The following is a 14,228-nucleotide window of genomic DNA, read 5'->3' on the forward strand; positions in this document are numbered from 1 at the left end:
TGGCGGGAATAACAATCTGAACACAGACGGTGTGGTTTCCTTGAGATGTGAGGGTGTGCATATTGTGCCATTGGGGTTTCATTAGAGAGGTGTGAAGGGGTGTGTGTTAGTGTATTTTTGTGTGTGCTCCAGTGGGGGAAGGGTACACACGTTATCTCATTTGAGTAAAACTTATACCTTCTTTGTGTACATTCACTGTGTAGCCTATTAAAGAAAAAAGAGGTTCATTTACTTGTGTCGCATTAATCGTATTCCCTCATTTGAATCAAATGTAGAGGGAGGGGAGAGGAAGGTAGAGAGAGAGTGAGAGGGAGTGGGAGGAGGGAGGATGGGAATGATTTAGGCTATTATGAAAGGAAGATAGAGACAGAGTGAGGAAGAGAGATCGTGTTGTGCAGACGACAACATCCTTATTGCGACGGGGGCTGCAGCTGCTTAAAGAGAGAGAAAAAGTCTCGTAACATTAGAAAAGGCCAGTGGCCGTTATTGACGCAGCGCGCGGCACCAGCAGCGTCACTGGAGGAGGCAGAGAGACGCGAGCACGTCCTCATTCAAAGCTTTTTACAAAGGTAAGAAAGCGCTTTCAAACCCTTAACATCCAAAACGTAATGATTCACTTAACAATTCAATTCATGTCGCCTTTAATTCGTTATTTGTCTGTTTTGTGGCAGTATTCAGGACGACACCGCTGTGTTTATATTCTGCTTTGAGAACTGAAGCGTCCCATAATAATCTGTCAGAAAGGGATTGCGGAATAATAATTAGGGAATATTTCGGTTAACTGTGGCACACTGTAGTTATCAGGAGGCCTATATGAAATAAACACGTCTATTATGAAATAATGGGGCGGACTTGTGTGAACGGCGAGTAACGGCGTTTTGTTTGCACGGGAGTGACGACCCTCATTGAAATCATAGCGGCTGCTAGATAGTCTTACCTTAAACACCTGTGCAAACTACTGGCCAAAGACAAACATAAATTACTCTTTGAGAAGTCTGTTATATACCAGAAGTGCTGTTATAGGAGAGACCCGGGGCAGTTAACACTGCATAACATTGTAACGTTTTATATTGCATTAAAGAGTATGACCTACTACTCACATGTAAAAGAGACCGGGGCTAGTTGTCACACTAGGAAGTTTAGTCAAAGGTCCAATTAGACAAATGTGTGTTTTCTCTAGTAGTTGTTTTGTTTGTTGGTTTCAAAGACCTCATGCAAGCTGTCACACGTAGTTTGATCTATATATGTCATAAAGTGTGCCATTTATTTATTACGATATTTGTTGGCTAAAACATTTTTATATAATTTTTTAATGAATTGTTAATTGTTTAATTTGGATATAAATCCTGTTTAATGGCAGGTTCTAAAGTGCCAACTTACCCCATATTAATCGTTTTTCTTGCTTAAAAAAATTGTTACCAAAAGTTTAAAAGAAAGTGTCTATTTACTTTATAAATAACCCTTTAAATAAACAATACATGTTTAAATAGAAATATTCTCCATAGAGACGTACACGTACTAGCCTTGAAATATTATTCAGTAAGTTGCAATATTAAATGAAAGCATAACAATAAGGCATTTTCAATTAAGTCATCTTCAGCAACATGTTATAAATAATGCAGACCCGAGTCTGAACAAACTGCTCCAATTCATAAATTCTGATCATACACAAAAAGCTCACCAAGGTCAGTGTGCCCCAATACTAACCGCCTTGTTCTGTGACTCAGCCCTGTGGCACGAAATTCTTGCCTCATTTGATGGGGTTTTATTCTGTTCTTATCAGTTGAATCTGTATGACTTAAGAAAAGCTGTCTTGTTACTGAGAACCGACTGAAGCATTTAGGCATTTCTCCATTAATAACGTGACTGAAGGTTTTGCACCATGCATTTCAGTGTTGCCCTTTGAATTTTGTGATCAGTCTCCACTCAGTTTTCTTTGCGTTCTTTGTAGGCGCATTGAGATCTTTAATCTCTTCCTGCCTCTGAATCTTATTGTTTAGAAGTTAGATCTAATGACCATGACCAGAAACTGAATCTGACCATTTTTAAACATCAAAAAATTATTTTAGATTTTAGCCCAACTGCATTTTGAAAACTGGAAAGGTAATTTGTGCAAAGTAATAAAGGTAGTATATAAATGGTCAGTGACTCAGGTTTATTGGTGACAGTTGTAGTGAGAGAGAGCATTTCAGAGGCATTTTGGAGGCTGGGGACAGCCATGGCCAAGGGTTAAAACTGATAGTGACAGACCGAGCAGCAGCAGCAAATTAAAGCTCAGTGAAGCACTGTGGAAAAGTACACCACGGACTGCTAATGCTGGCCTGCAGCAGCCCCATCAGTGTGCTCAGGTGTGCGACTAGAACCAAAAATGTGAAACGGTGAGAGACTGAGAAAGAAAAAAACAGTAGTACGCAAGCAGCTCTTGGACATGATGCTGCTGATTCTGGCAGACTCTGATTTTGGCAGACTTATGACCTAGAATTTTTTATAAAATAATTCATGTAAATATAGCTTCACAATCTACTGGAATGAGGGCGTGTGCTATATCCACCAGCCTCATAAAACATTCACGAGATCCCCGTGCTTTCAGAAGCAGATGAGGGTGAGCGATTGGGTAGGACTCGCGGTCCAGATCTTTTTTGATGGGTGTTGTCCATGTGGGGCATATATTCATTCCATATTGACACAAAAATAGCCCAACTTCCCAAATTTGTATGTGCTGTTCTTATAACAAATATGTAATTACCAAACAGGTAATCATGATAAGCAATATATTCACTATCCTTCAAATGTTCAAATGTATAGTTTTTTATTTTATTTTATTTTTTAAGAAGTCTCTTATGCTCAGCAACGCTGCATTTATGTGATCAAAGATTTCAAAGATTAAATATTATTGCAATTTATAATAATTCCTATTTTAATATATTTTAATACATCTTAAAATGTCATTTATTCTTGTGATGACAAAACTGAATTTTTAGCAGCTATTATTCCAGTCTCTAGTATGACGTGATCCTTCAGAAATCATTCTAATATGCTGATTTGATGCTAAAGAAACATTTTGTATTATCATTGTTGAAAACAGTTGTGCTGCTTAATAGGCCTTAATATTTTTGTGGAAATTATACCCTTTTTTCAGGATTCTCCAGCATTTATTTGAAATAAAAATCTTTTTAACTATATGCTTTTTCTGTCACTTTTGATCAATTTATTGGATCATTGGATCATTGGATCACTAAATAAAAAGTAATTTCTTTCAATAATAATAATAAGAAGAATCTTATTGCCCCCAAACATTTGACTTTTAATTGAAAGTTAAATATTAAAAAATATTAAACCATATGGCATTTTTTGTGTGTTTTGTCTACTCAGATAGGCAAGGTACTACTACTACTACTACTACTACTACTAATAATAATAATAATTTTTATTTTTATAATTTATATTTTCTATACAAATTCATCAGTCATCCTCCTCACTCTTTTCATTTCATTTTTAAGGCAGGACATGGTAAAAAAAAAATACTTCAAATTTTAAATGGACATTAAAATCCTAGCTATTATATAAATGCAGAACACTTGCCAACTGAATTTCTGGCGGTTTGGGCATTTGGACACACTCCTTTAGCTAAGTAATTGGTCCCTAAATCGACCACTTTACACTTTAATAGTCAGGCTCTATTTGAAGGCTTTAAACAGTGGTCTCCATCTTATCTGTTGCTATACGGCATGCTGTTTACTCCCAAGATCTTGAAGGAAATTAGGTAGATTCTGTGCCTCAAAACGTTATGGTTTCGCTGCTTTGTTACTGGAATGTCAAGGTTAGGACCTGTGATTCAGCTCCGATCAATAAACCTATTTCTGCATCTGTGCAGTAGACAAACTTGTAGCTAGTCCACATGATTAATTTGTTCACATTGTGAAGTGAGTATACGATTGTTTGAATGACTCCTATGACAGAATTAATATATAAATATATTTAGTTACACCAGTGAAAGTAATTTTAAGCTGGCAAAATTAGTAGAAAATTGCTCAGTAAGGTAACAAACAGTTTTCAAACAGGCTTTAAGAATACTCCTCCATTTTAACATTTAATTAATTATTAATTAACACTATTGCTTTAAATATCATTTTTACAATATCATTATTTAATGCTTCTTTCCATATTCACATTTCAGTATAAATGGTAGCTAAAAGACACTTTTAGAAAGCTAAAATGACCCAATCCTCTCATAGATCATGGACGAAGTGAGAATGAGATGCATCCACAGCGCTGTGTGAATCTATGTAAATGTGAGATGAAATTAGATTAGTATGGGAGCTGGAAGTACATTCCTGTCTAGCTGCTGAAAAATGATCCTGTAGAGAGCATTGAAGCCATGAACTCAGGCAGTCAGGATGATGTGCTTACAGAAGGGAAGTTTTAACTGAAGCCAAGTGTATCTGAACTGAAGCGTCACATATATTTGAAAGACTCATTCATCCATGAGAGCATGTACTTACTTAACCCTGATCTGCACACATCCAGGTCATGAGTGCCTTCAGCAGTTCAACCATTCACTGGGAGTGCTAATAAAAATGTCTGATCAAACAGAGAGGGGTAGTTCACTGGGAAGGTCGGAGACCACAAGGTCAGATGTCTTTGTCAGAGGGTGATAAAGGTCAAGGACCTCCACATCTGTTGGGTTATGGGGGTCTCGTTGAGATATGGCCATTAGAGAGAATGGATGGGCCTGTGTTTGAGGGAGGAGGTGGCAAATGAGGAAGAGTGGGGACTTTCTCAGTTCTCTGATCTCTACTGTGAAGTGCTCAAGTACAGATGAGCTTCTGTTTTGTGTCCTGCAACGAGCACTTCTGGGACATAGAGCGGTCATTGTTCTCCTCAGGCATTGCTGCTGCAGATGCTGTATCTGTCAGTGAGAACATGCCATGCTCCAATTGAAGTCACTGGGCATCGTAATTGCAGTCTCTCCCTCGGTACGGCCATCCACGGCCCCCTGTTATGTTTTAATGGGCCTTATCACAGCAAATGTGTAACAGAGAGAGTTCTATATGCAGTCTCTTCACTATGCGATCAGTTTCAGTCAAAAGAATTGTAGAACAGTCAGCTAGATTATTAAAATGATATTATGGTTAAAATTAAGGGCTGTGAATTCATTGAAAATGTATTACACAAAATTATATGCCATTCAAAAGTTGTGTCAGTTTTTTTTTATATATATATAATAAATTAATACTCCAGCAAGGACACAGGGAGGACAAAATTGATCTAAAGTGACAGTGAAGGCATTTATAATGTTACAAAAAAAATTGTTTTGAACTTTCTATTCATCAAAGAAAAATGTATCAAGGTTTTCACAAAAACATTAGGCAACTTTTATCAACATTGATAATAAGAAATGTTTGTTATAGGATCATGTGACTCTTCATGCGAATTTGTAGGAGTAATGGATCCTAAAAATTCAGCTTTGTATATAAATTACAAAAAAATAAATAAATTGCATTTTAAAATATATCAAAATAAAAATGTTTAGGAAATGTAAAATAGGAAACATTAAAATATTAAAGTTTTTCTTTAATTATAATAATATTTCACAACATTACTGTGCATGAGATTTGTTTTAAAAACATCTTACAAAACCCAAACTTTTGAAGTATAATAATTTCCATATGATCAAATAAGCTGATAATTTATTTACCTGTGATAACCGATAAAATCTAAATAAACTAAAAAAAAATCTAAAATCAGCCATTTTATATGCTACAATAAATTTAGGCATCACAAAATTATAATGAACAGTATTAAAACTATTTTAATATTTACTCAAGGTTACATTTAGATTAACTTTAATTGAGCGTTAGATAAGGCAAAGGGAAGGCAAACATAAGTGTTCACAATTAAATGTAATGTCTGTAATTATTCTGTAATGTCAGCCGATAATTAATATGGTACAATATACTGTGCATATCAAAATCAGGAATGGTATATCAGTGTTTAGAATTTTTTTCCCTGAATTAAAATGTTCAAAGAATGCTCCTTTTGTGAGCCCTTTGAAGGTCACCAAATTTCAGTCTGTTTCCTCTTCAAAAAGGACAAGCATATCATCGTCCTCTGTGAAGTGAGCCAAGCTATTACAGGACATTTCATCTTGGAGGGCTGTCAACACTCACAGACTATGTTGATATTTCAGTTACAGGAGGGCTAGTGGGTCCACATGAGGCTGTTTGTCTTCTCAGGTCTCTCGCCCTCACACACTTTCTCTTGTGAGTTTGATACATGGCCGTGGCCTTCAGGGCCCAGACTGGCACCACTTTACGTACCATCTGCAGGGCACGCGGAGGCAATGAGGTGTCGTTAAATGTGTGGATGCATATAAGGACAATTGAAACAGGTGGTGCACAAGCTGGTGTTTTAGTTTTATGTACTGAATGTGTGCATCCTGCATATTTAATGTTTATGGGTGATTTATCATTTAGGGCCACATTTACTTATATTTACATATTCTTGACCACTTACTTTTAGATCATCCGTGTGATTTCAACCATCAATGTGACCTTTTTCTCTTATATGTATATATCTTTAAAATACAATGGATATAGTATTAATAGACAGAAATATGATTAATTATAATATAATATATAATAAAAAAAAACTGAATTAAACATTTAAAGCTGGAATTTTTAAAGCATCTTTTTATTCTTTAAAATCAATGTAGGGGACCAAATTGAAGTCAGTCAATTGAACTGGGTTAATCACCCAGTCTTGAATATGTGTCCTGTCTTTTAGCATTGCAAATTTGCAGTAAACATTAGAATGACTTTTCACAATGTATTTAGATTGAGAGCCAACACAGTGTAGCTTAAACCCAATTTGGAGGACTCAAGCTTTGCTTGACCCGAATGAAAATATCATTGTTTGGACTAAGCAATTTTAGCACAGGTCTTTGGGTCTGTGAAATCTGAGCCATTCCTATCTGAACAGAGATCTGGTTTCAAATATCCACACAAGCCAAGGCAAAGACAGCAATTTAAGCTGACGATTTTTATCATCACAGGGCTCGACGCTTACTTTTCTTTTTAGGAGCACTTGTGCTCCTAACTTAAAAAATTTAGGAGCACGTTCAAAATTTTAGGAGCACCTTCTAATCAATAATCCAAAATGTTATCAAAAAGTAGCCTTCCCATTACGAGTTAATATTTGAGTCCTCTAACTTTATTAAAAGTATGTCATCTTTTATCAAATTCTTTAAAAAAATTATATTTTATAAGCTTTTTAAAAATTGTAATTAAAACGACAGAATAAGAGTAGAATAAGAAACATAAATTAAAAATCTAATGAAATCAGTATTAACACGGCAAGTCACTGATTTTTATCACTGAATCATTCATTCAATTTATTAATTCGAACGGCTGATTCATTCAAGAATGAATCAAGTGACTGTCTTTATGAAGTTTTCAGTCGCAAATGCGACTGAAATGGTCGCACTGTCGAGCCCTGCATCACCGGCTGCCACGCTGCTGTCTAAGGCCAATGCAGTACCCAGCCTCAGCACTTTTCCCTGCGCCTGTGCTTTCCTGTCTGTTGCGGTGGCACCAATTAGAGCTACTGTGACAGTTATCCTCAGGTACATTATACTAGCATGTATTTGACCGCTCAATATATGGGCCATGGACAACCACATAGTGTTCTATACAAGCAAAATGAAATTGCTGATATAGTTTTCAGAATAAAAGGTACCACTCTCATATTAGTCAAATCTTTAACTTATTAATCAACATCATTCATTGCTTGGCTTTAGTTTATAATAAAGCACCATGCTTTTTTCTTTTTGGATAGCAGCCTTAAAACATCATTCAACATTTCATTTGATTATTGCTGCTTCAGTAAGTGACAGCTAGGTGAAATATTGAGAAAGGCAAGACTTCAATAATGCATGGCACAAGCCTAAAAGGCAGTACGTCAGCAATGAGTCAATGAGCCCTTGTGTGGCTTTGTAGACCCCTGAGTCGCAAACTTATCACCGTTGGGAACCGCTGTGAAAAATAACAAAACTAAAAGCTTTATTGAAAGTGTTAAAAATTTGTGAATTTTACATTTGATTGTTTAAAAACGATAGTAAAGACAAAATTAACTTTCATGTATCGCATTGAGGAGGTTCAACATGACCCAGTAAACAACCTGCTGCTCTTGTGTTTCATTTCAGTACATGGCTGGATAGAAAGATAATAATGCCACTTTAAGCTTGGGAAAGCTTTCAGTAGTATCTGTTAATTACACATTGGCGTTTACACTTTAATCATGCTCTCTGCTCTGCTTTATTGTCACTGTTCATAGATTCTAGGCTTAATGGCATAGTCATTATAATGATTGGGTTTAATGTACCCAAGACTTTCGGTCTGAAAACAGTAAGTTCCAGCTTTGTGTCACTGTTCAGACAATGGGGAGATGACTCACTGCTCTGAGCAAACATGTCGAACAGCAAACAATCACAACAAACAGCTAATCATGGCATGAATAATCATGAAAGGATGCTCTTGGTGTTGAATCCACAGACCTGTAGTTTTAGATTTGCTGTGGAGTGACTCATAAGACAATTCTTGCATCTGCAAATGTGAAGTAGTAAACCAGAAACTTATTTGTAGTTTTTAAAATAAGTGTCTTAGAGATCTGTTGTTTGCCTTCTGCATGGATCATCATTATAATTCCTCCCCACTGCTGCTCTTTTAGCTCCGGCTATCAAGTGCTGACTTTATCGGCAAACTCAGATTGCAAACACTGAATATTTATTCTGTGGCAAGGCCATGACTTGGGGACACTAAGCCATACATTTTAGATCAGGCTTGGATTGGTTCAGTGAATACCAATTTGATTTACTTTAGGAATATTCAGACCGGCAAGATGTTTCTTGCTGTATCAGCTGTAATGTATAGCAGTTTGGCTGTTTGTAGACCAAAGTATTTTTTGAGGATGCAGTGGGTGTCCAACAGAACCTTAAGGTTTGTAGATGAAGGTAGACTGATAAAAAATTCCTTAGATATGTTTTTTTGTTGAGTCTCTACACTGACACCTGACTTCAACAGGCCACCTGCTGGGAAAGATCCATTTTGGGGGGCTAAGTCCCATTAGCAGATGTCAGGGCGGCAGTAAAAGCATCATTGCCCTAGGCAGTCCATGAGTCCTACAAGAAACTTGACTTTTGAGAAAAGGAAGTACTCAGATGAATGTATGATGGTAGGCACTAGGCAGGAATGAAATGGCCATAGGGAACACTAGGACTTTTTCAGATGGGCTCTTGTTGGCCGAATGTCCATTTTAATCTTAATTTTACATATACAAAGCAAATATAAAGGGATGAAAAAGGGGAGGGTCCATATAGGCCCATTTTAAAGTGAAGTGAAGTGATGTGTGGCCAAGTATGGTGTCCCATACTCAGAATTTGTGCTCTGCATTTATCTGCATTTATTTGTGCTCCCATCCAAGTGCACACACACCGTGAAGACACACCCGGAGCAGTGGGCAGCCAATGCTGTGGCACCCGAGGAGCAGTTGGGGGTTCGGTGCCTTGCTCTAGGGTCTCACCTCAGTCGTGGTATTGAAGGTGGAGAGAGCACTGGTTATTCACTCCCCCCACCAACAATTCCTGCCGGACCGCAACCTTCGGGTTACAAGTCCGATTCTCAATCCATTAAGCCACGACTGCCCCCATTTAAACTACAATGATGGCAGCATCTCCCTTCACAAATTAATAGAAATGTTTAGTGGAGGTGATGTAGTATACATTTTCAGGCTCACTCTGTTTCTATGTGTAGAATTTGTCACTGTCAGAAAGCACTCAGCCATGTGTCCTCATTCCAGCTGGACGAGCTGTCATGATTGTCCTTAGCTCTGACGTTTGAAATGGACACAGAAAAACACGGGGTTTTAACAGAAAAGTGTTGGAGCAAGAGGCATGATTCACTGTAGGAAGGTGTGAACCTGAGAAATACATAAAGATCTTGTCAAAATGAAAATGTTGTGTAATTTTGTTAATTAAAGGGTTGCTTTTGCAATATTAAAACATCAGTTAAAAAAAAAAAACGTTTTATTTTTAAGTGTGCTGCATGCATATTTTATTTAAAATAATATAGTTAAAATCAGTAGGCCTATTTTAAAGTGTTACTTTTGCAGTATTAAACAATAAATTAAAAAATTATAAGTAATAAAAAATAAAATAAGTTTTGGTTTTAAAATATTTTTTATTTTAAATATACTTTTTTTTTTTTTTTTATATATAATAATTTTAAATAATATTGGTAAAATTAATATATTTAGCAAGTTTGAATTATGTGACATGGGATAGTGGGGAATTATTGCACTGTTGTCTCTATCCCTGATGATAGGGTATGGTAGATGGACTACAAAGAAATGTGTTTGAGTGAAATCAAAACATAACAGAGAACTCGCTGTAAATTTGTGCATTGATGCATTGATTGATTTGTGTGTTCCTTGACAAACAGCCCTCTCATATTCATGCATACAGTACATCTACTGCAGCATGAGGAAAATCCTGTCAGCTACATCCTGGCAGCCAGCACATTATACCGTGCTAAGTAGAGTGAGGTTGAAAAGACTGTGACAACACACCGAAGCAGTGCTGATAAAACAAGCATTTGAGTGCAGTCAGGTGGCAATCAGAGTCTTGTTTGGTGTAATTAAGAAATTTCTCTGATGAAAGCCCCTTTCTCTCTTTTTTAAACCTCTACAAACAACTGCTGGGATGCTTCCAGGGGGCCATTCTCATCACAAACAGCACATCTGTGCTGACGCTTCGTGGTTCTCAGCTTCGCCTGCAGACGTACCGGGAACTGCAGAGCAGCTGCGATTGCCATTACTTGGGCCAGGAAAAAGATGTGCAATTGCCAATTACTGGGCTGGGGGGGTGGTATGCTGCACAGTGAAGGAAACAATCCCGCACACTCAAAGCAGATGTGAGGGCCGGATGGCGAATGGCGCAAAACAGCTGCTACCCGGCGCACTTTTGTCAATTTAGCCGCTAGACAATTTGAGTCACGTGTCCCTGTTTTATTAGGCCCGAATCTGAGCCGTGCATCAGCAGGTGACACATCAGGGCGAGGGAGCGGTGAATATGATGGTGTAGAGTAGATTTTTAGGCTGTCAGAGGAATATAGTGTCAGAATAAATCAGAATTTGTTGCCAATTGAAAACACACAGCCATGCATCCTCACATTGGTTGTTGGACAGGGCTGTTATAATTCTTCTCAGTTGTAAAATGGACACAGAAAAACAAAATATATCCATATGTGTACCTACACTCACCCTCATGTCTTTTTAAAATTGAATGAGCTTCTTTCTTCTGTAGAACATAAAAGAAGATATTTTGGGATATTTCTCAGTGTTTTCTTGTTTTCAATACAGTGGAAGACAATGGGCACCAAAACTGCTTGGTCACCAACATTCTTCAAAATGTATTCTTTTTGTGTTTTAAAGAAGACAGAAAGTCATAAAGATTTAGAAGCATGCATATTACTAGCCTATTGGCTGTTTATTAATACTTTATAATAATGCATGAACATATTTTAGATCCTCCAGTCCTACCCCATACCTAAAGTACCTTACTAACTATTAATAGAAGTCATAGTTAATAGTGAGAATTGGTTACCTTAACCTAAAAATAAGGTTGATACTAGGTATAAGCGATATCTTATCATTTGCGATATACCGGTAAAAATTCTCCCCACAATAAGAATTAGACTTACCGCCATAATAACGTTAAAGTCTAGTTGTTGACATATTTCTGTGTGTGACAGTGCAGAGCGACATCGTGAAAGGCAGACGTGAAATTGAGGAGGAGTAGCCTATATCGCTAAATGGAGCTCGAGCTCCTTTTACAATCTGTAACTGGTTTGGTTTGGGCTGTACAGTACACAAAAAATTGGTCTGAATAAATGTACTACAGTAGCACGTGTGCGATACAGTTTTGCATGTGTATGAGCCTGTTTACAAACCTGTTGTCCAACAAAGATATACTTTATTGACATGCTTTTTCTCCAAATTAACTTAATAGTCGAGTGTTTGAAATACTTCTTTTTGTGACCACATGTGGTTTCATATTACAGAATGATAGTATTATATACAGTGATAAAGGCCATGTCGATTAACATTGCATTATAAATATGCTTTCCTTATAAAAATACCCAAGATTGAAGAACACAGATAAACCATATATTTTGTGCAATCGTATGTTAATTTTCCTCAAGTTTCATCAGTTAAAATGTCTCTATCTCCGTTGTGCGTTTTATTCAGCGATAACTGGATACCTTCCTGGAGCGCGTGGTCAGTAGTATTACTTCTGCTATGGATATGTGGTGTTTCTGTGCAAGAGCGCCCTCCGGCTTCCAGTATGAATTAAACAGTCGTTACAATACGTGTGTACTCATTAAAGGGGTCCTATTATGCTTTTTCACTTTTTCAACTTTAGTTAGTCTGTAATGTTGCTGTTTGAGCATAAAAAAGATCTGCAAAGTTACAAAGCTCAAAGTCCACTTCAAAAGGAGATCATAATAGCACCCCTTTAATCCTCACAACACCCTATTTTGGGTAAAAATAGGAAAGTTTTTTTTACATAGTGGTAAAAAATGTATAGCCTGAATGCACTGTAAGTCGCTTTGGATAAAAGCGTCTGCTAAATGCATAAATTATAATTAATTAATTTATTAATTATAAATTATTAAATTAATTATAATTATTAAAGATAATACTTTTCTCTAAAGAAACAGGATTCCCTGAATTACCGTCATTGATATCGTTATCGCAATAAATACCAGAGATACCGTGATATATTTTTAAGCCCATATCGCCCATCCCTAGTTGATACTCATCTCAGAATCAGCCTATTTTTTGTGAGTCATCTGGGTTTTTGTTTTTCCCCAGGAGCTGAAAGGCCTCTGTCTCTTGTCTGGGTGTGGTTGCAGTAGGAGGATGAGGATTCTATTGTGTCTGCTGTCTCTCAGCTCTCTGGCTCTGAGCTACACATTGGGTAAGTATGATCTGATCTGATGTCTCCCATCATCTCAACTCATTCAAGATCTCATTTGCAAATATACTTAGGAGGTCTCGCTCAGTCCTTCCCCCATTAGTGAAACTTCGTTACCATTCACCCTTTGTTCGTTTTTTTTCTATATTCCCTCTGCTCCAGCATTTCCTTGTTGAAACATCATTGAAATGTACGTTGTCACTTTGATGGTGTCTGGGATGTGTGGTTTTAGGCTTGTGCATCAGTGGGGGTCCACAAATTCAGATTAATTATTCATTGTGTTATCTTAGATCAGTGGGCAGAAGGGATTTGATTTACTTGAGAGGTGTTTTAGACGGCTGAAGTAATCCAGGCCCCATTAAACATTGATAAAAATGTGCTTTTGTCCATAATGCTATTAACTTGGCAAATGGCACTCTAGTCAAAGTTGTACTAGTCTCACAGGCATAAAATCTGGTCCACTTGGCACCAAATTCTGGTCAGGAGCCACCATCTGAGTAACATAAGCGACCAAGCCTAATTTGTTTTATTTTTACATGCCATTTAGGGGAAGATTTATCAAAAATTGTTGATTCCACAAAAAATAGACTGTGAAAAGTCAAAAATTAAAATAACACTTCAGCAGTGTTGACAGGGGTGGTTCTAGACCCTTTTTAGGTGGGCTTCAGCCCCCCTATTTGTTGTTTTAACCCCCTCTAAAACTAGAAATGTTTGTGGACTTTGTAATTTATACAAAAATTATAAGTACCAACTACTTCACAGGTATTTGTTCTTCAGCAAATCTGCTCACTTCTTCAACTTTCTACCTACTTTTAAATCAGACTTTGTTTCCAGACAGACAGGTGCAGCCAGCCAATCAGAGTACCGTTTCTGCCCAATGTTTCCTAGACCTACATCATTGTTTGCTCATTTATTTGATCATGACAATTTAACTTTACTGTTTTAATATATTTTAAAATGTAATTTAGTGCTGTCATGGCAAAGCTGAATTTTCAGCAGCCATTACTCCAGTCTTTTAGTGTCACATAATCCTTCAGAAATCAATATGCTGATTTGGTGCTTACGAAACATATTTTATTATTATCAATGTTGAAAACAATTGTGCTTCTTAATATTTTTGTGGAAACTGTGCTACATTTTTTTCTGGAATCTTTCAGTTAATGTAAAGTTCAAAAGAACAGAATTTATAATCTTT

The 14,228-nt window shown here is 36.9% G+C and overlaps 1 protein-coding gene across 1 annotated transcript in view; it reads left to right on the forward strand.

Annotated features, from left to right (window-relative positions):
- Positions 1–288: 288 nt before the first annotated feature.
- LOC107727774 (contactin-2-like) overlaps positions 289–14,228 on the forward strand; it is a 40,227-nt gene continuing 26,287 nt past the window's right edge. The window contains exons 1-2 of the mRNA XM_016537764.1: positions 289–569; positions 12,931–13,036. Coding sequence (XP_016393250.1) covers positions 12,979–13,036 — 58 coding nt within the window. The 5' untranslated portion in view covers positions 289–569; positions 12,931–12,978. The remainder of the gene's footprint in view (positions 570–12,930; positions 13,037–14,228) is intronic.

This window comes from Sinocyclocheilus rhinocerous, unplaced genomic scaffold, assembly GCF_001515625.1.
Source record: "Sinocyclocheilus rhinocerous isolate Xijiao unplaced genomic scaffold, SAMN03320098_v1.1 scaffold576, whole genome shotgun sequence".
NCBI classification, from domain to species: domain Eukaryota; kingdom Metazoa; phylum Chordata; class Actinopteri; order Cypriniformes; family Cyprinidae; genus Sinocyclocheilus; species Sinocyclocheilus rhinocerous.